Source organism: Ranitomeya variabilis, chromosome 2 (genome assembly GCF_051348905.1).
Source record: "Ranitomeya variabilis isolate aRanVar5 chromosome 2, aRanVar5.hap1, whole genome shotgun sequence".
In the NCBI taxonomy this organism is placed as follows: domain Eukaryota; kingdom Metazoa; phylum Chordata; class Amphibia; order Anura; family Dendrobatidae; genus Ranitomeya; species Ranitomeya variabilis.
Window position 1 is genome coordinate 224,545,115 of NC_135233.1, and position 24,807 is coordinate 224,569,921.

At 46.8% G+C, this 24,807-nt stretch overlaps 1 protein-coding gene across 1 annotated transcript in view; it reads right to left on the bottom strand.

Moving 5' to 3' along the window:
• Window positions 1–24,807, bottom strand: part of HAUS7 (HAUS augmin like complex subunit 7) — an 80,049-nt gene that overhangs the window by 13,390 nt on the left and 41,852 nt on the right. Inside the window, exon 9 of the mRNA XM_077283779.1 lies at window positions 22,049–22,160. Coding sequence (XP_077139894.1) covers window positions 22,049–22,160 — 112 coding nt within the window. The remainder of the gene's footprint in view (window positions 1–22,048; window positions 22,161–24,807) is intronic.

Consider the following 24,807-nt stretch of genomic DNA (forward strand, 5'->3'; position numbering starts at 1 on the left):
GATTTGCATAGGCTCCGTGGGCTCACCTGCAGCAACCTCACGTGTACCTACGCTCTCTCCCATAGGCGGCGTCTCTTGCACCCCCTGACGCAGACGGCGATCAATGCGGATAACAAGACTCATAGCGGATTCTAGAGAAGCAGGAGTCTCATACATCAGAAGGGCTTTTTTAACCTTTCCTGAAACCCCATGAACAAACTGACTCCGCAGCGCGGGATCATTCCACTGTGTATCTACCGCCCAGCGGCGAAATTCAGAACAGTAATCCTCCGCCATACGCTCCCCCTGGCGGATAGCGCAAATTTTAGATTCTGCTAGACCCATTATGTCAGGATCCTCATAAATGAGTCCAAGAGCAGAAAAAAAACCTCTCCACTGAGTTATATGCAGCAGAGTCAGATGGTAAAGAAAACGCCCATGCTTGAGGATCTCCGTTCAGTAATGACAACACCAGGCCCACACGCTGAGCCTCATTACCTGAGGAGATCGGGCACATACGAAAATATAGTTTACAAGATTCACGAAAAGTAACAAATTTACTGCGTTCCCCAGCAAACCTTTCAGGTAAAGGAAACTTTGGCTCAGCAACTCTGCCTGCAGATTCAGCTTGCACATTAGATACTACTAGACCCTGTTGCTGAACTGTCCCCTTCAGCTCAGTGACCTGCAGGGACAGCGCCTCCAACTGGCGGGTTATGGAAGTCATGGGATCCATGGAATACAAAAAATATGGCCGATTATAATGTCACGGGGGTACTGGGTAGACTACAGCTGATTACCCGGGCCCCTGCAATATCCCTCAAACTAGGGAAACCCTGTCTGTCCATCTCCCAGAGTTTACACTGAAGGTTTGCATGTCTGGGCAGCCAGGCCTGACCCGGAGTCATGTTTCAGTACTAAGCTGAAACCTCCACCCGCCACCCAGTGATAAGACCTCTCACCAACCCCTACAGAAAGCACAGACAGGGAAAACTAAAAAACGCACCATGCCGCAGACACACAGGAAAACACTATAATGTGCACAGGGCAAAACAATACAAATATAGGAAGGAGAAATATAACGAAGGATAATACACCACAAGATACGATATTTCCTCTCCTAGACCACCACTCCAGACCGAGATCACCAGGCACAAGACACAAGCCATAATCGGCGACGCCCAAAGCCCAGCAAAACTATTTAAAGACAATGGGCGTGACTAAGCCTCCAACCCGAGTACCAGCCAGATTAACCCCGGACAATCTGGATCAATCTAGCCGGCGCCACTGAGCATATAGTGGACGAATGAGGAATTACCGCTGTCTGTCGGACGCCCTAGCATGAACAGCGTCCGACATGACAATCCCATGCTGAAGATGCTGCATCCTCAAAAGGATATCTCCTCTTAAATGATGGTGGAAGAGAACCTTTCCTCTCAGGTCTCTTCCATTCTCGTGTGATAAGAGAGCTCACTTTGTCTACCACTAGCCCCTTAAACATGACATCCTGCATAGACTTCTCTGATTGGGTTTCTTCAATCCCCATGGTATTATTTACCGCTTTGACTAGTCGGTCTATCCGGTCAAAAGAAAAACATGAATGACCGGCTTCAGTGTCAGAAGATGATGATGATGACTGAGAGGAATCTGATCTTATCTCTCCTGAGTCACTGTCCTCAAGTGAAATCGGGGATTTAGGGTATGTGCACACGTCAGGATTTCTTCAGGAATTTTTGCGTTTTTTTGCGGAATTCCCCGATAAAAACACAATAATTCTGCCCAAAAAGCGCTTAAATTATGCATCCTATAATTTAGAATGCATTCCGCAGTTTTTGTGCCAATTTTCCTTTTTTTCCCCACAAAAAAAACGCAATCCGCAAAAAGAAGCAACATGTTCATTCTTTTTGCGGATTTTTTGCGGATTTCCCATGATTTTGGAGTGTCAGGAGAATATCCGCAAAAAAAACCTTGCGGATTTCTGGCAGAAATGTCCGGATTTTGTCAGGAAGATTTTTGCAAGAAAACCTGACGTGTGCACATACCCTTAGGGTACCGTCACACAGTACCATTTTAATCGCTACGACGGCACGATCCGTGACGTCGCAGCGATCGTATGATTATCGCTCCAGCGTCGTAGACTGCGGTCACACGTTGCAATCACGGCGCTGGAGCGATGCCGAAGTCCCCGGTAACCAGGGTAAACATCGGGTAACTAAGCGCAGGGCCGCGCTTAGTAACCCGATGTTTACCCTGGTTACCAGCGTAAACGTAAAAAAAACAAACAGTACATACTTACATTTCGGTGTCTGTCCCCGGCGTCTCAGCTTCTCTCCACTGTGCATGCGCCATAGCCGGAAAGCACAGCGGTGACGTCAGATGTCACCGCTGTGCTCGCTTTCCGGCTGGCAGACGCTCACACAGTGCAGAGAAGCTGAGACGCCGGAGACAGACACCGGAATGTAAGTATGTACTGTTTGTTTTTTTTACGTTTACGCTGGTAACCACGGTAAACATCGGGTTACTAAGCGCGGCCCTGCGCTTAGTTACCCGATGTTTACCCTGGTTACAAGCGAACACATCGCTGGATCGCTGTCACACACAACGATCCAGCGATGTCAGCGGGTGATCAAGTGACGAAAGAAAGTTCCAAACGATCTGCTACGACGTACGATTCTCAGCAGGATCCCTGATCGCTGCTGCGTGTCAGACACTGCGATATCGTAACGATATCGCTAGAACGTCACGAATCGTACCGTCGTAGCGATCAAAATGGTACTGTGTGACGGTACCCTTAGGCTCTCTTCCTCTACTTTCTCTATCCTGAGATAGGGATTTAACTGAACCCCTGACCTCGTCTGATCATGTGCCTTAGGCTGGTTGTGAAGTCTGGTGTCTCCTCCGCTATTAAACATTGAATACATGGTCCACACAGCTTCTTTATTTGGTCATCTGGGAGAGGAACTCCACATTCAGCACATTGTCTATGCTTAGATTTTGTGGACCGTTTTTTCCCGATAGACAAAAGAAAAGAGGGAATATAAGTGGAGACACACATCACTAAGTGAACTTTCTCGGCGATCACTTACCCCTATAGAAAAAACTGAGTGGTACCGGAGACTGCGGGGGAATCCTCTCAGCCGATGTATCATCATTACGGCTTAAGGATTTTCCGGCTCTAGATCTTTGACCCGATCTGTCTCCTGCCGGCCAACTATTATCACTAGATCGCCGCTGGGGTTTCTCCAAAGGTTGATCCTGCTGCTCTAGCTGTACTGGCTCTTGCTCCTGAGACTCCATTATAAATGCGAAGCAAGTGGCCGCTCGTTAGGATTCCTTAAAAAGCCAGCCTCCCCCTTGGGTACCACCCCCAGCTGGGGTCAGCAGGTTCATTTAATCCTATTGATTGGTACATCTGCCTTTTGGGAGGCCCCCTCCCCCCAGACCGCCGCTCGCTGCATCACCTGTGCATTTTCACCATGTTAGCGCCCCTTTCACTTTATCTCTCCCATGGATCTTGTCCCTATTCACCGTTGCGGCCCGTACTGCGCATGCCTCAGCGCGTCATCAAGCCGCGCCGCTCGCGAGGGACTGCCCCTTCCGGCGCATCACTTCCCCTGTTCGACTCCGCGGCACGTGCAACGCCGGCCTGCCACCACGCCGGTATGCGCCCGACACCCGCGCCATGCGCCCGACACCCGCGCCCGATACCCGCGCTACGCCGGCACGCCAGCCTGCGCCCCACTCCGCACACAGACGCCAGCTAGCAAGTGCGGCACACGAGGAGACAGTTCCGGAGAGCAGGGTCCCCCCATGGCAAGACATACCGGTACCAGCGAAAAAAGAACGGCCAAGACAGCACTCCCCTTGAAGGCTGTTTTTCCCTGCTGCTGCCTACCCCCACAGCCGTCTGTGGTGTGGCACCTCCAGAACACCGGCCCCGACCACGGAAGGGGCCCGCCCTCCTGCTTCCTGAATCGGTCTGCCGAGCGTGGGAATCTCTTCTTGTCTTCACCTTCTTGTTAAGGTAAGCCTGCAGGGTCCCCTGTCAGGGACAGGAAACCAACTGAGGCGGGAGAGAGTTACCGCCCTTTTATGTCTGGAGGTTTCCTGTCCCTGAAGGGCGGATCCCCTCTCTCGTCTGTGCTGTCATGGCGACTGAATAAATGTAATTATTTTTTCTTCACTGCCCAATGGTATAAAATTCTTTGACACACCTGCGGTGTGAATACGATCACTGAACCGATAGATGAATTCATTGGGAGGTGTAGTTTGTAAAATGGGGTCACTTATGGGGGGGGGGGGGTTCTGCTGTTCTGGCACCTCAGGGGCTCTCCCAGTGAGAAAAATTAAAAACTTGGGGCTAAAAACAGTTTAGTGGTAAAAATGTAATGTATTCTTTCTTCACCGCTCAGTGGTATAAAATTCTGTGAGGCACATGTGGTGTCAATATGATCACCGCACCACTAGATTAATTCACTGGGGAGGGGGTGTTTGTAAAATTGGTTCACATATAGGGGGTTTCTGTTGTTCTGGCTCCTCAGGGGCTCTGCCAATGTGACATGGCAGCTTCAAACCATTACAGTAAAATCTGGAATCCAATATCCTCTTCCCTTCTGAGCTTTGCACTGTGCCTCAAAAGTAGTATTCCCCCACATATGGGGTATCGGCATACTCAGGAGAAATTGCACAACAAACTATATTGTGCAATGTCTCCTGTTAACCTTATGAAAAATGCTAAATTTGGGGCCAAAATAACATTGTTTTTGTTGGGAAATTTTGTATTTTTATGGCTCAACGTTATAAACTTCTGTGAAATATCTGAGGGTTCAATGTGCTCACCACACTAGATCAGCTCCCTGAGGGGTCTAGTTTCCAAAATGGTGTCATTTGTGGGAGGTTTCCACTGTTTAGGCACATCAGGGGCTCTTCAAACGCGACATTGCGTCCGCCAATTGTTCCAGCAAATTTTGCATTCACAAAGTCAAATGGCGCTCCTTCCCTTCCGAGCTCTGCTGTATGCCCAAACAGTGGTTTTCTCCTTTCACATGGGGTATCGGCATGCTCAGGAGAAATTACAAATACATTTTTGGGGTCCATTTTTTCCTGTTACCCTTGACAAAATAAAGAAAAATTGGATCTGCAGTCAATTCTTTGTTAAAAAAAAGTTGAATGTTCATTTATTTAAAAAAATTCCTGTGAAGCTCCTGAAGGTTTAACCCCTTACTGACCTCGGACGTACTATACCGTCCGAGGTCAGCTCCCCTGCTTTGATGCAGGGCTCCGCGGTGAGCCCGCATCAAAGCCGGGACATGTCAGCTGTTTTGAACAGCTGACATGTGCCCGCAATAGGCGCGGGCAGAATCGCGATCTGCCCGCGCCTATTAACTAGTTAAATGCCGCTGTCAAACGCAGACAGCGGCATTTAACTACCGCATCCGGCCGGGCGGCCGGATATGACGGCATCGCCGACCCCCGTCACATGATCGGAGGTCGGCGATGCTTCTGAATGGTAACCATAGAGGTCCTGAGACCTCTATGGTTACTGATCCTCGGCAGCTGTGAGCGCCACCCTGTGGTCGGCGCTCACAGCACACCTGCAATTCTGCTACATAGCAGAGCCGATCGGGTTGTGCCTGCTTCTAGCCTCCCATGGAGGCTATTGAAGCATGGCAAAAGTGAAAAAAAAAAGAGTTAAAAAAATGTGAAAAAAATAAATAAAACATAAAAGTTTAACCCCTTCACCCCCAAGGGTGGTTTGCACGTTAATGACCGGGCCAATTTTTTCAATTCTGACCACTGTCCCTTTATGAGGTTATAACTCTGGAACGCTTCAACGGATCTTGGCGATTCTGACACTGTTTTCTCGTGACATATTGTACTTCATGATAGTGGTAAAATTTCTTCGATATAACTTGCGTTTATTTGTAAAAAAAACGAATATTTGGCGAAAATTTTGAAAATTTCGCAATTTTCCAACTTTGAATTTTTATGCCCTTAAATCACAGACATATGTCACGCAAAATACTTAATAAGTAACATTTCCCACATGTCTACTTTACATCAGCACAATTTTGGAACCAACATTTTTTTTTTGTGACGGAGTTATAAGGGTTAAAAGTTGACCAGCAATTTCTCATTTTTACAACACCATTTTTTTTTTAGGGACCACATCTCATTTGAAGTCATTTTGAGGGGTCTATATGATAGAAAATACCCAAGTGTGACACCATTCTAAAAACTGCACCCCTCAAGGTACTCAAAACCACTTTCAAGAAGTTTATTAACCCTTCAGGTGTTTCACAGGAATTTTTGGAATGTTTAAATAAAAATAAACATTTAACTTTTTTTCACACAAAATTTATTTCAGCTCTAATTTGTTTTATTTTACCAAGGGTAACAGGAGAAAATAGACCCCAAAATTTGTTGTACAATTTGTCCTGAGTACGCTGATACCCCATATGTGGGGGTAAACCACTGTTTGGGGGCATGGCAGAGCTCGGAAGGGAAGGAGCGCCATTTGACTTTTCAATGCAAAATTGACTGGAATTGAGATGGGACGCCATGTTGCGTTTGGAGAGCCCCTGATGTGCCTAAACATTGAAACCCCCCACAAGTGACACCATTTTGGAAAGTAGACCCCCTAAGGACCCTATCTAGATGTGTGTTGAGCACTTTGACCCAACAAGTGCTTCACAGAAGTTTACAATGCAGAGCCGTAAAAATACAAAATCATATTTTTTCACAAAAATGATCTTTTCGCCCCCATTTTTTTATTTCCCCAAGGGTAAGAGAAGAAATTAGACCACAAAAGTTGTTGTGCAATTTGTCCTGAGTACGACGATACCCCATATGTGGGGGTAAACTACTGTTTGGGCGCATAGCAGAGCTCGGAAGGGAAGGAGCGCTATTTTACTTTTCAATGCAAAATTGATTGGAATTAAGATGGGATGCCATGTTGCGTTTTGGAGAGCCCCTGATGTGCCTAAACATTAAAAACCCCCACAAGTGACACCATTTTGGAAAGTAGACCCCCTAAGGAACTTATCTAGATGTGTTTTGAGAGCTTTGAACCCCCAAGTGTTTCACTACAGTTTATAACGCAGAGCCGTGAAAATAAAAATTCTTTTTTTTTTTTTTACACAAAAATGATTTTTTAGCCCCCAGTTTTGTATTTTCACAAGGGTATCAGGATAAATTGGACCCCAAAAGTTGTTGTCCAATTTGTCCTGAGTACGCTGATACCCCATATGTGGGCGGGAACCACTGTTTGGGCACATGACAGAGCTCGGAAGGGAAGGAGCGCCATTTGGAATGCAGACTTAAATGGATTGGTCTGCAGGCGTCACGTTGCATTTGCAGAGCCCCTGATGTACCCAAACAGTACAAACCCCCCACAAGTGACCCCATATCGGAAACTAGACCCCCCAAGGAACTTATCTAGATGTGTTGTGAGAACTTTGAACCCCCAAGTGTTTCACTACAGTTTACAACGCAGAGCCGTGAAAATAAAAAATATTTTTTTTCCCACAAAACTTATTTTTTGGCCCCCAGTTTTGTATTTTCCCAAGGGTAGCAGGAGAAATTGGACCCCAAAAGATGATGTCCAATTTGTCCTGAGTACGCTGATACCCCATATGTTTGGGTAAACCCCTGTTTGGGCACACAGGAGAGCTCTGAAGGGAAGGAGCACTGTTTTCCTTTTTCAACGCAGAATTGGCTGGAATTCAGATCGGATGCCATGTCCCGTTTGGAGAGCCCCTGATGTGCCTAAACAGTGGAAACCCCCCAATTATAACTGAAACCCTAATCCAAACACACCCCTTACCCTAATCCCAACAGTAACCCTAACCACTCCTCTAACCCAGACATACCGAACCCTATTCCCAACCGTAAATGTAATCCAAACCCTAACCCTATCTTTAGCCCCAACCCTAGCCCCAACCCTAACCCTAGCAATAACCCTAGCCCTATCACTAGCCCTAACACTAGCCGTAACCCTAGCCCTAACCCTAAACCTAGCCCCAACCCTAGCCCTAACCCTAGCCCCAACCCTAGCCCTAACCCTAGCCCCATCCCTAGCCCCAACCCTAACCCTAGCCCCAACCCTAACCCTTGCCCTAACCCTAACCCTAGCCTTAACTCTAGTCCTAACTCTAGCCCTAACCCTAATGGGAAAATGGAAATAAATACATTTTTAAATTTTTTTATTTTTCTCTAACTAAGGGGGCGATGAAGGGGGGTTTGATTTACTTTTATAGCGGGTTTTTTTAGCGGATTTTTATGATTGGCAGCCGTGACACACTGAAAGACGCTTTTCATTGCAAAAAATATTTTTTGCGTTACCACATTTTGAGAGCTGTAATTTTTCCATATTTGAGTCCACAGAGTCATGTGAGATCTTGTTTTTTGCGGGACGAGTTGACGTTTTTATTGGTAACATTTTCGGACACGTGACATTTTTTGATCGCTTTTTATTCCGATTTTTGTGAGGCAGAGTGATCAAAAACCAGCTATTCATGAATTTCTTTTGGGGGAGGCGTTTATACCGTTCCGCGTTTGGTAAAATTGATAAAGCAGTTTTATTCTTCGGGTCAGTACGATTACAGCGATATCTCATTTATATCATTTTTTTTATGTTTTGGCGCTTTTATACGATAAAAACTATTTTATAGAAAAAATAATTATTTTGGTATCGCTTTATTCTCAGGACTATAACTTTTTTATTTTTTTGCTGATGATGCTGTATGGCGGCTCGTTTTTTGCGGGACAAGATGTCGTTTTCAGCGGTACCATGGTTATTTATATCAGTCTTTTTGATTGCGTGTTATTCCACTTTTTGTTCGGCGGTATGATAATAAAGCGTTGTTTTTTGTCTCGTTTTTTTTTTTCTTCTTACGGTGTTTACTGAAGGGGTTAACTAGTGGGGCAGTTTTATAGGTTGGGTCGTTACGGACGCGGCGATACTAAATATGTGTACTTTTATTGTTTTTTTTTATTTTATTTAGCTAAAGAAATGTATTTATGGGAATAATATATATATTTTTTTTCTTTATTTAGGATATTTTTTTTATTTTTATTTTTACACATGTGGGGAATTTTTTTTTTTTAAACTTTTTTACTTTGTCCCAGGGGGGGGGACATCACAGATCATTGATCTGACAGTGGGCACAGCACTCTGTCAGATCGACGATCTGCTGTGCAGGGCTGCAGGCTTACCAAGTGTCTGCTCTGAGCAGACACTCGGTAAGGCTACTTTCACACTAGCGTCGGGAACAACCCGTCGCTGTGCGTCGGGCCGACGTTCCCGACGCTAGCGTGGTCTCCGCCGCACAACGGGGGCAGCGGATGCATTTTTCCCACGCATCCGCTGCCCCATTGTGAGGTGCGGGGAAGTGCGGGGAGGTGGGGGCGGAGTTCCGGCCGCGCATGCGCGGTCGGAAAAAGCGGACCGTCGGGAGCAAAAAACGTTACATGTAACGTTTTTTTCTCCCGACGGTCCGCTACCACACGCCCAAGCGTCGCAAAACGGACGCACCGTTTGGCAATGCGTCGCAAATGCGTCGCTAATGTTAGTCTATGACGAAAAAACGTATCCAGCAAGAACTTTTGCTGGATGCGTAGTTTCGGCAAAACGACGCATTTGCGACGTATTGCAGTTAACGCTAGTGTGAAAGTAGCCTAAGCCACCTTCCTCCCTGCAGGATCCGGATGCCGCGGCCATCTTGGATCCGGGACCTGCGGCGAGGAAGAAGGTAGGAGACCCTCGGAGCAACGCGATCACATCGCGTTGCTCCGGGGGTCTCAGGGAAGCCCGCAGGGAGCCCCCTCCCTGCGCGATGCTTTCCTATTCCGCCGGTACACCGCGATCATGTTTGATCGCGGTGTGCCGGGGGTTAATGTGCCGTGGGCGGTCCGTGACCGCTCCTGGCACATAGTGCCGGATGTCAGCTGCGATATGCAGCTGACACCCGGCCGCGATCCCCCCGTGAGCGCGGCCGATCGCGTATGACGTACTATCCCGTCGAGGGTCAGATAGGCCCAGGTCACCTCGACGGGATAGTACGTCTAAGGTCACAGAGGGGTTAAATCACCCCTCTTTCGCCCCAATCAAAATAAATCAATAAAAAAAAAAATCAAACCTACACATATTTGGTATCGCCGCGTTCAGAATCGCCCGATCTATCAATAAAAAAAAAGCATTAATCTGATCGCTAAACGGCGTAACGAGAAAAAAAAAATTGAAACGCCAGAATTACGTTTTTTTGGTCGCCACGACATTGCATTAAAATGCAATAACGGGCGATCAAAAGAACGTATCTGCACCGAAATGGTATCATTAAAAACGCCAGCTCGGCACACAAAAAATAAGCCCTCACCCGACCCCAGATCACGAAAAATGGAGACGCTACGGGTATCGGAAAATGGCGCAATTTTTTTTTTTTTTTTTTTAGCAAAGTTTGGAATTTTTTTTCACCACTTAGGTAAAAAATAACCTAGTCATGTTAGGTGTCTATGAACTCGTAATGACCTGGAGAATCATAATGGCAGGTCAGTTTTAGCATTTAGTGAACCTAGCAAAAAAGCCAAGCAAAAAACAAGTGTGGGATTGCACTTTTTTTGCAATTTCACCGCACTTGGAATTTTTTTCCCGTTTTCTAGTACACGACATGGTAAAACCAATGATGTCGTTCAAAAGTACAACTCGTCCCGCAAAAAATAAGCCCTTACATGGCCAAATTGACGGAAAAATAAAAAAGTTATGGCTCTGGGAAGGAGGGGAGTGAAAAACGAAAACGGAAAAACGAAAAATCCCAAGGTCATGAAGGGGTTAATAAACTTCTTGAATGTGATTTTGAGCACCTTGAGGGGTGCAGTTTTTAGAATGGTGTCACTTTTAGGTATTTTCTATCATATAGAGCCCTCAAAGTGACTTAAAATGTGAGGTGGTCCTTAAAAAAATGGTTTTGTAAATTTTGCTAGAAAAATGAGAAATCGCTGGTCAACTTTTAACCCTTATAACTCCCTAACCCCAAAAAAAATTTTGGTTCAAAAATTGTGCTGATGTAAAGTAGACATGTGGGAAATGTTATTTATTAACTATTTTGTGTGACATATCTCTGTGAATTAAGGGCATGGAAATTCAAAGTTGGAAAATTGCAAAATATTGCAAATTTTCACCAAATTTCCTTTGTTTTCACAAATAAATGCAAGTCATATTGAAGAAATGTTACCACTATCATGAAGTACAATACGTCATGAAAAAACAATCTCAGAATCACGGGGATCCGTTGAAGTGATCCAGAGTTATAACCACATATAAGGACAGTAGTCAGAATCGCAAAAATTGGCCCGGTCATTAACGTGCAAACCACCCTCATGGGTAAAAGGGTTAATGACCGCTGAATTACTGGTCACTTTTTACAAAAGGTATATGTGAAATAAACAAACCAAAAATCTAATTGGTCTTCTATAACTAACAATTTTTCCTGTCACTTGCCATAAATGTGTAATTTTGTACATGGTGTAAATGCTTCTGCTCGCCTGAATCCGGCGTGGTTTTTCTTTTGTTCCTGCTCCTCTGTTCCTGAGATACAGCCTCCTCTTCCCTGTATATAAAGCTAGTTTTTTTTTTGGTGCTCTAAAAGATTCACACAGATAAGCGGATAATTGCGCCCACTTGAAGGGTAGATTTTCAAGAAAATAAGAAGAGTAGATTTACACACAGTGAACAGGGGGTTATATCTCAGGAATGGAGAAGCGCAGGAACAAAAGAAAAACATGGCCGGATTCAGGAGAACAGTGGCAATTACACCAAATAAAAAAAATGACGTTTATAGAAAATGATGGGTCATCATTAAGGCATAGGAGTCTTCGGAGAGAAGATAGGGATTTTTAGTACTTACCGTAAAAACTCTTTCTTGGAGCCTTCATTGGGGGACACAGGTTACCATGGGCGTATGCTGCTTTCACTAGGAGGCTGACACTATGCAAATAAAGAAAAATTAACTCCTCCTCGGCAGTATACACCCACCAACAGGCATAAGTCAACTCAGTTGGTGCTAAAGCAGTAGTAGGAGCAAGCATAAACAAACTCAACCTATGTACCAACCCAAAACAACAGCACATTGGCCAACACGGTACAACATTAAGAGAGGGTGCTGTGTCCCCCAATGGAGGCTCAAAGAAAGATTTTACGGTAAGTACCAAAAATCCCTCTTTCTTTCTCGCTTCATTGGGGGGACACAGGTTACCATGGGAAGTCCAAAAGCAGTCCCAAGGGTGGGAAAGGTATGTAGAGAGAAGGGAACTTAGGTCGGCAGGTGGGAAACTGCCGCCAGCAGTATCTTCCTACCCAGGCCTGCGTCAGCAGAGGCATGAGAATGCACCTTGTAAAACCTCACGAAAGTGTGAATGGATGACCAGGTTGTGGCCTTGCAAAGCCGAAGCCTGGAGACAAACGGCCCAGGAAGCTCCCACAGCCCAGGTAGAGTGAGCCCTCACCCCTAGAAGAGGCTGTTTGTCCTGAACGCGGTATGCCTCCAGAACCGCTGAACGAATCCAACAATCGATTGTGGATTTAGAAGCTGGGAGCCCATTTCGATGATCTTCACAGACGACAAACAGAGAATCGGACTGATGAAAAGAAGCAGTCCTAGAAAGATAGACTTGGAAAGATCTCTCCACAAGCTGGATTTGGTCAGGGCTATTCAAGGGATGAACTGGGGAAGGGCACAAGGAAGGAAGGACAATGTCCTCGTTGATGTGAAAGACAGGAACTACCTTTGGCAGAAAGGAAGGAACAGGCCGGAGGACCACCTTATCCTGGTGCAGAATCAAGAATGGAGAAAGGCAGGACAATGCTGTCAATTTGGAGACTCTCCTAATAGAGGTGATGGCGACCAAGGCGGCCACTTTCCATGAAAGGAGGGAGAAAAATATCCTGAATTGGCTCAAAAGGCGCATGCTGGAGGGTGCCCAGAACAAGGTTGAGATCCCATGAATCAACCGGAGAATGGTAAGGGGGCGTTATGTGAGCGACGCCCTGAAGGAAGGGCTTCACCTGGGGAAGGGAAGCCAGATCCCTTTGGAAGAGAACGGACAGAGTGGACACCTCACCCTTTAAGGTACTTAGGGAAAGGCCCAAGTCGAGACCCGTTTGTAGAAAACCAAGGACTGAGGGAAGGGAAAAAGTCATAGGTAACAAACTTGTCTTCACACCACCGGAAGAAGGCTTTCCAACACCTATGATGGAAGCGTGAAGATGCCGGTTTTCTTGCCCTAATCATGGTCTGTATGACCCTGTGAGAGAAACCTGAGTCCCTTAGGCCTCAACGGCCATACCATTAAATTCTGAGACCAAGAATTCGGGTGGAAGAGGGGCCCTTGTGATAGAAGATCTGGACGGTCTGGAAGCTTCCAGGGAACGTCCGAGAGCATGTTCACTAGCTCCGCATACCAGGCTCTCCGAGGCCAATCTGGAGCTACTAAGAGAACGGGGACCCACTCTGCCTTTTCCATTGATCCCAAGAAACATAAAAAAAGGTAGCGGAGGAAACAGATAAGGCATCTGAAACTGGGACCATGGGATCACAAGTGCATCGCAACCGACGGCCATCGGGTCCCGGGACCTGGCTACGTGTGAAGGGACAAATTAAGAAAGATTCTCCATTCTTTTCGACTCCATTTTGCTGTTATAATATAAATTTTGTTACTAGGCTAAAGTTTACAGCTGTTATGAGACCTTGATTGTTGCAATCTAGATAGGACATGAGACAGAGTGTATTGTTCTACGAGACTTTGACGTACCGACTGTTCCTGCATTCTTATAGGTTAAGAACTGTGAGCGTGTTCTTATGCTGATTGGTTGAAGTATAATTTCTATGACTATGAAAAGTCATACACAATAAATGGGGGCCCAGAGATCTGCTTGATCACCCCCAAACAGAGACACACGTCTCCGTCTGGTAATTTTCAGTTGCCGGCAACGCCCTGTAGATTAATTTGGAAATCACTGAGTTAACCGTGAAGGATCACTTTAGATCCTCCCTCAACATACGTACTGGAGAACCTTGTGGTTTGTTCGAGAAGCCATTAGGTGAACATCCAGAACGCCCCACCTTTGACAAATTTGGTTGAAGACGGCGGGGTGGAGAGACCATTCCCCTGACGACTCAGAAAATCGGCTTTCCAGTTGTCCACTCATGGAATGTGGACGGCTGATATGGCGGGGACATGGCTTTCCGCCCAATGCAGAATCTTTGCCACCTCTATCATGATCTGCTTGCTGCGAGTCCCGCCTTGGTGGTTTATGTAAGCCACGGCTGTGGCGTTGTCTGACTGAATGCAGACCGGCTTGCCCGCGAGGATGGACTGCCAGCGGAAGAGGGCAAGAAGGATTGCCCTGGTCTTCAAGAGATTGATTGGGAGGGCTTCCTGAACATTCCAGCGACCGTGCGCTGTGAGATGGAGGAAGACCGCTCCCCAACCCTGAAGACTGGCATCGGTGGTGATGACCTGCCATATGAGAGGGAAAAATGACCTTCCGCGCAGGACATAGGCTTCCACCAAGTGAGAGACTGCCTCACATTGAGAGGTAGGCGAACTGGATGATCCAGGGAAAGTGAGCTCCTGTCACAGATAGACAGGAGGGCCAGCTGGAGTGGGTGGGTGTGGAACTGGGCATCAGGTACTGCTTCCATGGAGGCTATCATCCTCCTCAGTACTCTCATGCAGAGCTGCAGGGGAAGAGGGACAGGGGAGCTTTAGGGTATGTGCACACGTTCAGGATTTCTTGCAGAAATTTCCTGAAGAAAACCGGAAATTTTCTGCAAGAAATCCGCATTTTTTTTTTTGCGTTTTTTTTCCGTTTTTTTTGCGTTTTTTTAACATTCTGCAAGCGTAATTAGCTTGCAGAATGCTAAAGTTTTCCAAGCGATCTGTAGCATCGCTTGGAAAACTGACTGACAAGTTGGTCACACTTGTCAAACATACTGTTTGACAAGTGTGACCAACTTGTTACTATAGATGCTGCTTTTGCAGCATCTATAGTAAAAGATAGAACGTTTAAAAATAATAAAAAAAATAAAAAAAATGCTTATACTCACCCGCAGACATCAGATCTCCTCACCGGCGTCCATTCCTATAGCTGATGTGTGCGCGCAGGGCCTTCCATGACGTCACGGTCACGTGAGCGGTCTCGACCAATCACAGGACAGTGACGTCATTCGGCAAGGTCCTTCTCCGCACACCAGCTACAGGAACCAGCCAGCGTGCAGCACAGAGGCGGGAACACTGCGCTGGACATCGAGGGTGAGTATAGGACTGTTTTTTATTTTATTTCTTATTTTTTGACCACTTATATGGTGCCCAGTGCGTGGAGGAGTTTCCTCTCCTCCACCCTGGGTACCAACCGCACATAATCTGCTTACTTCCCGCATGGTGTGCACAGCCCCGTGCGGGAAGTAAGCAGATCAATGGACCCCTAGGTGTGCGGAATCCCCGCAATTCCGCATTTTTAATGAACATGTTGCTTTTTTTTCCGCTATGCGATTTTTTCGCGGAAAAAATCGCAACATTTGCACAAAAAATGCGGAATACCTTGTAAATAATAGGAGGCATATGTTAGCGTTTTTTTCGCGTTTTTATCACGTTTTTATAGCGAAAAAACGCGAAAAAAACGCTAAAAATCCTGAACGTGTGCACATGGCCTTAGGGCTTTGATTCCCTGCCGGAGAGATAAGAACTTCTCCTTTGGAAGGAAGACTTGAGCTTGGTTGGTGTCAAATTCCATGCCCAGGAACACGAGACTGAGTTGGAATCAGGGTCTACTTCTCTTTGTTGATTATCCAACCGAGACGGATCAGCCTGTCCAGAGTGATCTGGAGGCTCTGGTCGCAGTCTCGGCGACATGGGCCCTTGACCAGGAGATCGTCGAGATAAGGGATTATGAGAATGGCCATGACCGCCGCCATGACCTTCGTGAAGACCGTGGGAGCGGACGCCAGGCCAAACAGGAGTGCTGTGAACTGGTAACGGTGCTCCTAGATCGCAAAACGAAGGAACCTCTGATGCTGGACACAAACAGGAATATGTAGGTACGCATCCTGAATGTCCACAGAGGACCGAACGCAAGGACTCCATTTTGAAGTGGAGAATCTGAAGGTGGCGATTCAACTGCTTGAGGTCCAAGATCGGGGGGAGTGAACCGTCTTTTTTTGGGACTATGAACAGGTTTGAGTAAAAACCCAAAAACTGTTAGTGGTAAGGAACTGGTACGATCACCCCTGAGCTGAGGAGGTAAGAGATGGTCTGGAGAAGCCCTGGGGCATGAAAAGGCTGTTTTGGTGGACGAGAGAGGAAGAAACGTCTTTCTGGGAGCGAAGAAAATTCTATCTTGTAGCTGGATGTAACGATCTCCCTGACCCAGGCGTCGACCACCGATAACCAAGTCTCCCTGAAAAGAAGACGCATGCCTCCCACCCTGGAAAGGTTTCCAGTTGGGGGTGACCCGTCATTTCGAAGAGAATCTGTGACTGAAGGAATCCGGAGGGCTTAGAGGGGCGGCTCTTGGGCCTCCAGTGACAGGTAGGCTTGAAGGAAGGTTTATTCTTTCTCCCTGAGAGGAAGAACGGTCCTGCTGGGAGGAACCGCCTGAGGAAGAGAAAGGCCGAAAGGGACGAAAAGGCTGGGGCCCCTTTCTATTGAAGGGACGTCTTGGTCTGGATAGGGCAAGAGAGGTGCTTTTACCTCCAGTGGCATCCGACATGATCTGGTCCAGCTTTGTCCCAAAGAGCCTGGAGCGGTAGGCCAGTGAGAGATTTTTTAGATGCCGGGTCTGTGTTCCACGCCTTTAACCAAAGGATGCGGCGAATAGCAATGTTGCTGTTTGCTCTTGCGGAGCATGCAGCCGCATCCAAGAGGTATTTACAAGCGTGGGCAATCTGGTCTGCTAAATCTGCTAGCTCCTCTGTAGGAGCCGCTGCCACGATGCCCCTGCGAAGTATCCTGGTCCAGGCAGATACGGCTTTCGCCACCCAAGTGGAGGCGAAATTAGGGCAGAGAGAAGCGCCAGATGCCTCAAAGGTCGATTTGGTTAAAGCCTCAATTTGTCTGTCCGTAGCGTCTTTGAGAGACACCGCATAGGAATGGACAGAACTGTCTGCGAGGATAAGCGTGATACCGTTGGATCCACCTTAGGGGATTCGGACCATTAGCTGACAAGGTCTGAACTAATTGGGTATAGAATGTCCAGTCGTTTTCTTCCTGGGAAACATTTTCCGGGATGTTCCCAGTGTCTAGGGGTAGTATTCTCACTTTTTGTGATTGGGAAAAACTCTGGAGGGACGTTTCACCGCTTTTATTTCGAAGGTTTGAATAATAGCCGAAATAAGGCTATTTACCATGTCACGAGTCCCAGAAGTCTGATCCGCATCCGAGTCAGACTCCGACTGAGAAGTTCTTCGTCCTTTGAGGGACTTCGTCCTTTGAGGGGCGACACGCGTCGGGTCTCCGCTCCACCTGCGCCTTAATGACTGGGTCATACTTTATTGGTCTCTGGTATTGTATTGCATTATTTGCACATGAGGGCTCCTGGTACATTTACTTGCTTTCAGCCGTGACTGGTGATGCGAGTCAGGATACTTACCTCTACATATACCTAAGCCAGGGACTTGCCTTTATTAAGGGTTAGCATTTAGGGCTGCATTTGCAGCATCACTTTTGGTATAAATTGTGCATATGTTATGCGTTGATGGAATTTTTGTCACTGTCCATTTGCACAAACTTTTGTGTATATGCCCGATGGTGTTTTATATGTTTGCACAGTGATGTCCATATAGGCATTATTTCCATCTGATATTGACCCACTATATATATTTTTTGGCGTGGGTGTAAGCCCTATTATGGGCTGTGTTCTTAAGGAACAAGTATGTTTCCTTTTTAATTGTTTTTAATGTGTGTTTTCTTTATAGCTTGTTTCCTATTGTATTGCATTAATAAAATTATGTCTATTTTTGCTAAACCCATTGTGTGGTGATCCCCATTTTTTGCATGACCTCTACTTTTCTCTTTGTTTTTTGGTCACACAAAAAACCTTGTAAAAGAAAATAATGTGGATCTGATTGTTAGATCCAGGCAGGGGCGGACACAGACAGCTTGGGGCCCCTGTGCAGGAAATGTGTCTGGGCCCCCCCTCTTATAAAGGCGACAAAGCTACAATATACACTCACCGGCTACTTTATTAGGTACACCATGCTAGTAACTGGTTGGACCCCCTTTTGCCTTCAGAACTGCCTCAATTCTTCGTGGCATAGATTCAACAAGGTGCTGGAAGCATTCCTCAGAGATTTTGGTCCATATTGACATGATGGCATCACACAGTTGTCGGCTGCACATCCCAAAGATGCTCCATACAAGGCAGGATGGATCCATGCTTTCATGTTGTTTACGCCAAATTCTGACCCTACCATCCGAATGTCGCAACAGAAATCGAGACTCATCAGACCAAGCAACGTTTTTCCAATCTTCTACTGTCCAATTTCGATGAGCTTGTACAAATTGTAGCCTCAGTTTCCTGTTCTTAGCTGAAAGGAGTGGTACCCGGTGTGGTCTTCTGCTGCTGTAGCCCATCTGCCTCAAAGTTCGACGCACTGTGCGTTCAGAGATGCTCTTAGGCCTACCTTGGTTGTAACGGGTGGCGATTTGAGTCACTGTTGCCTTTCTATCAGCTCGAACCAGTCTGCCCATTCTCCTCTGACCTCTGGCATCAACAAGGCATTTCCGCCCACAGAACTGCCGCTCACTGGATTTTTTTTCTTTTTCAGACCATTCTCTGTAAACCCTAGAGATGGTTGTGCGTGAAAATCCCAGTAGATCAGCAGTTTCTGAAATACTCAGACCAGCCCTTCTGGCACCAACAACCATGCCACGTTCAAGGGCACTCAAATCACCTTTCTTCCCCATACTGATGCTCGGTTTGAACTGCAGGAGATTGTCTTGACCATGTCTACATGCCTAAATGCACTGAGTTGCCGCCATGCGATTGGCTGATTAGAAATCAAGTGTTAACAAGAAGTTGGACAGGTGTACCTAATAAAGTGGCCAGTGAGTGTATATATATATATATATATATATATATATATATATATATATATATATATATATATATATATATATATATATATATATATCTCCACACACATACATGTATATATATTAGTCTCCTTTATTATGTATATTGCCGTCCCTTATTATACAGTGCCCTCTCCTATTATGTACTGCACCATCCCTTACATGTTGGATTTTATAGAGCCCTGTGTTTTTATTACATACCGTCCTGTCTGGTTAGCTGTAAAATGCAATGATGGCTGATGGAGCATAAGAAAGCTTCTTTTCTAAAGGAGGAGCTGATGGATTGGTAGTCTGGTCACCGGCTCCTCCATCAGTAGTCATTTTATATCTAACAAGAGAGGGGACCATGTAGTAAAAGAAGGCGCTGTGAATAACAAAAATATCAAGAATACACTATGTAAGAGACTGCACTGTACATAACAGCAGAGGAAGAAATATAATAAAGGAGGGCATCATACATAGCTAGAGAGAGGATGGTACATAATAAGGGACGGTGTTATACATAACAGAAGAGGAAACTATGTAACTAAGGATGGTTTTATACATAATGAGTACACTATATACTAAGGGACTGTGCTATACATAATAAGTGAGTACACTTTATACTAAGGGACTGTGTTAGACATAATAATCGATAATAACGTCTTCCTCCACCTCCCCCTGATCCTAAATCCATTATAAATCCCCCTTCCTCCCATCCAAATCCCCCTTCCTCTCATCCCAGTCCCCCACATCCCTCATTGTCCTCCTCCCCACGCATCCCATTATTGCCCTCTTCCTCACCTCCTTAATTGCCCTCTTCACCACCTCCATCATTGCTTTCTCCCCACCACCCCATTATTGCCCATTCCACCACCTCCATCATTGCCTCCTCCCCACCACCCCATCATTGTCTTTTCCACTGCCACCATCATTGCCTTCTCCCCACCATCCTATCATTACCCATTCCACGACCTCCATCATTTCCTCCTCCCCACCACCCCATCATTAAACATTCCAGGACCTCCATCATTTCCTTCTCCCCACCATCCCATTATTGCCCTTTCTACCACCCCCATAATTGCTTTCTCCCCCACCACCCCTATCATTGCCCTCTCCGTCAACCCAATCATTGCCTTCTGCCCCATCATTGCCTTCTCCATCAACCCTTCCTGCATGAAGGCAGGAAGACAACATATGATGTATGCAGTATGTCATATTTCGTTAAGGGCTTATACAGTCTGGGGAGACTTTTCAAAACTAGTAGTAGGCAAAATGATGTAGCTGCCTACAGTATATCAATGCATCAGTGTATAACTATATATATGAAGTGCACTCATAGTACATACCTATATAAAATGCATACATATACTGTAGAATATGCCCATGTATAAAAAAACACCTGTGTCTACTGCATATGTGACATACTATACATTAATGTATAAGGGTATAGTTCCACGGTCAGGAATCGGCAGCGCTTTGGATGCAGCACATGTCCGCTCGGTCCAAAGCGCTGCCGGCTTTTGTACGAGTGATGATTCCGCATGTGTTCATTGAACCATGCGGAATCACCGCATCCTATACATTGGACTGTGATATTTATCTTGCGGAGACTGAGCGTCTCCGCAAGATAGACATGCTACGGTCTAGAAAGATGCGCCGCATGTCTGTCTCCGCAGGGAAGCTGCGGGTGCCGCTGCATACATAGTGGACATTGGATTCCTTGAAATCTCATGCACTATGCTGTAACATCCGGCTGCTGCGGATTGGATGCTGCGGATGTACACAGCGTCCAATCCGCAGAGTTTACTGACCGTGGAAACATACCCTTATATGTGTCTATGTATTGTACCTGTGTGTTTAATGCAACAGATACAGTATATGTGAAAAAGTCTTCACTGGGGGATGGGCTCAGGGGTCAGTGAGTCCCAGCCTGGATCTGACACTGCAGTGATGACTGGAGTCCCGTCAGAGAATAGACCCAGTGATTTAGTGACTGTGTTCCCAGCTCTGAGCTCTCTGGTCCCTGCTGTGTGTGGCTGAAAATCCTGCACTGACCAGAGAACACAAAGCTCCGGGGGTCACAGTCAGTAAATCACTGCTTCTAGTCTCTGACTGCAGCCCCTGCCTCCCCTCTTTACTCTGCAAACAATCCATCACATTCAGACCGTTCTTTATCTCCTGTTCAGGGGGTGACTGAGGTCCTGCACACAGCTGCAGCTTCCTTCCAGCAATGAGTGTGCAGACGCCGTTCTGCACAGGCTGGAAGTGTGTGCAGGGAGAAGGGGGGAGATCTAACAACAAGCACCAGACAGGAGGAGCAGCTGTGAAGAAGACAGGAGATGTCTCACCTCTGCGCACGGATCCTATCCTGCAGCTGCATGCCGGCAGCTTCCTGTCTCGCCCAGCCGCAGCGCGGAATGATGATGTCATTCAACCGCTGCTGTCTGTGTGAGACAGGAAGCAGGATGGATTCATTCCCTGCAGATCCGTTGCCATCTTCTCTTGCAGGCAGCGGAGCTGCAGGGATTGCTCCCTGCCTGCCGCACATGAGGGCAATCTGGCCAGGGGGCCCCCCGGAGCCTCATAGACTGGCCAGATTGCCCTCTATATTAGCCGCCCTGCAGGGGCCCCCCAGAGCCTCCGGGCCCCGGTGCAGCTGCACCGGTTGAACCGGCGGTATGTCCGCCCATGGATCCAGGTCCGCCTCCTACAGACACTAAGCAAAAACTGAGTTAACTTGTGCCTGTCGATGGGTGTATACTGCCGAGGAGGAGCTATTTTTTCCTTATTTGCATAGTGTCAGCCTCCTAGCGACAGCAGCATACACCCATGGTAACCTATGTCTCCCAATAAAGTGAGAAAGACAGTGTGAGTAAATTGTGTCTAAGTAGTGCGGTGTGTGCGCACATTTCCTTCCCAGGCTAGTTGCTCTTTGTATGGCCCTACTAGAGTTACTTACTCATGGTGACCATGCTGCCTTCTCCCCAGTACTCTTTCGATTGCTCTTGATAATTCACCACTTCTTGTATTGAACTCGAAGTCTCTGTAAACTGTGCAATCGCTTCTAGCTCCTGAGGAGATGGCGACAACAAATAGGTGAACAGTGTTATAAAATATATTGTAGTGGAAAATTAAAAATACACCTGTCTACACACTCAACCAAACTCCAATCTCTCCACTGTGGACAAGACCAAAGAGCTGTCTAAAAACACCAGGGACAAAATCATAGACCTGGACAAGGCTAGGATGGGCTACAGGACAATAAGCAAGCAGCTTGGTGAGAAGGCAACAGCTATTGGCACAATTATTAGAAAATGGAAGAAACACAACATAACCGTCAATCTTCCTCGATCTGGGTCTCCATGCAAGATCTTGCCTCGTGGGGCAAGTATGATTCTGAGAAAGGTCAAGAATCAGCCCAGAACTACATGGGAGGACCTGGTCAATGACCTGAAGAGAGCTGGGACCACAGTCTCAAACATTACCATTAGTAACACACTAGGCCGTCATGGATTAAAATCCTGCAGGGCATGCAAGGTCCCTCTGCTCAAATCAGCAAAAGTCCAGGCCCATTTGAAGTTCACGAATGACCATGTGGATGATCCAGAGGAGGCATGGGAGAAGGTCATGTGGTCTGATGAGACCAAAATAGAACTTTTTGGTATCAACTCCACTCACCGTGTTTGGAGGAACAAGAAGAATGAGTATATCCCCAAGAACACAATCCCACCCATGAAGCATGGTAGGGGAAGCATCATACTTTGGGGGTGCTTTTCTACAAAGGGGATAGGACAACTGCACAGTATTGAAGGGAGGATGGATGGGGTCATGTATCGTGAGATTTTGGCCAACAACCTTCTTCCCTCAGTAAGAGCACTGAAGATGGGTCATGACTGGGTCTTCCAGCATGACAATGACCCAAAACACACAGCCAGGGCAACTACGGAGTGGCTCCGTAAGAAGCATTTCAAGGTCCTAGAGTGGCCTAGCCAGTCTCCAGACCTGAACCCAATAGAAAATCTTTTGAGGGAGCTGAAACTCAATGTTGCCCGGCGACAGCCCCGAAACCTGAAAAGTATGAAGGAGTGGGCCAAAATCCCCTGCTGCGGAGTGTGCAAACTTGGTCAAGAATTACAGGAAACATCGGACCTCTGTAATTGCAAACAAAGAACTTAATATTTGGAACAGAAACCTGTTTTTATATTGTATCAAACACTAATTTCATGCAATAAAATGCAAATTAATTATGTAAAAATCATACGGTGTGACTTTCTGTATTTTATTTTTAGATTCTGTCTCTCACAGGTGAAGTGTACCTACGATAAAAATTACAGAACTCTCCATTCTTTGTGGGAAAAATTTAAAAATTATCAATGTATTAAACAGGGCTGTGGAGTCAGTAAACCAAGTCTCCGACTCCTCAATTTTCATGACACCGGCTCCACCAAAATGGGCTCCAACTCCGACTCCACAGCCCTGGTATTAAATACTTATTTCTTTATCGTTTCATTGGATGACTCAGGTAACCGTGGGTGGCTGTAATTAAAAAAATAGTTACATATTCACCGTCCGTCGGCCCCTCGGATCCAGAACCAGCCTTTCCCGCTCCTCGCGACGCTTCGGTGACCGCTCCATGCATTGAAGTCTCGCGAGAGGATGTCGTAGCGGTCTCGCGAGGCCGCAATGCACTCTTGGGCGTGCGAGGAGCATCGGTAAACGCTTCGCCTGGATCCAGGGCCACCGGAAGGTAAGTATATAACTATTTTTTATTTTAATTCTTTTTTTTTTTTTTTTTAACAGGGATATGATGCCCACATTGCAATGTACTGCGTGGGCTGTGCAATGTACTGCGTGGGCTGTGCAATGTACTGCGTGGGCTGTGCAATGTACTGCGTGGGCTGTGCAATGTACTGCGTGGGCTGTGCAATGTACTGCGTGGGCTGTGCAATGTACTGCGTGGGCTGTGCAATGTACTGCGTGGGCTGTGCAATGTACTGCGTGGGCTGTGCAATGTACTGCGTGGGCTGTGCAATGTACTGCGTGGGCTGTGCAATGTACTGCGTGGGCTGTGCAATGTACTGCGTGGGCTGTGCAATGTACTGCGTGGGCTGTGCAATGTACTGCGTGGGCTGTGCAATGTACTGCGTGGGCTGTGCAATGTACTGCGTGGGCTGTGCAATGTACTGCGTGGGCTGTGCAATGTACTGCGTGGGCTGTGCAATGTACTGCGTGGGCTGTGCAATGTACTGCGTGGGCTGTGCAATGTACTGCGTGGGCTGTGCAATGTACTGCGTGGGCTGTGCAATGTACTGCGTGGGCTGTGCAATGTACTGCGTGGGCTGTGCAATGTACTGCGTGGGCTGTGCAATGTACTGCGTGGGCTGCGCAATGTACTGCGTGGGCTGCGCAATGTACTGCGTGGGCTGCGCAATGTACTGCGTGGGCTGCGCAATGTACTGCGTGGGCTGCGCAATGTACTGCGTGGGCTGTGCAATGTACTGCGTGGGCTGTGCAATGTACTGCGTGGGCTGTGCAATGTACTGCGTGGGCTGTGCAATGTACTGCGTGGGCTGTGCAATGTACTGCGTGGGCTGTGCAATGTACTGCGTGGGCTGTGCAATGTACTGCGTGGGCTGTGCAATGTACTGCGTGGGCTGTGCAATGTACTGCGTGGGCTGTGCAATGTACTGCGTGGGCTGTGCAATGTACTGCGTGGGC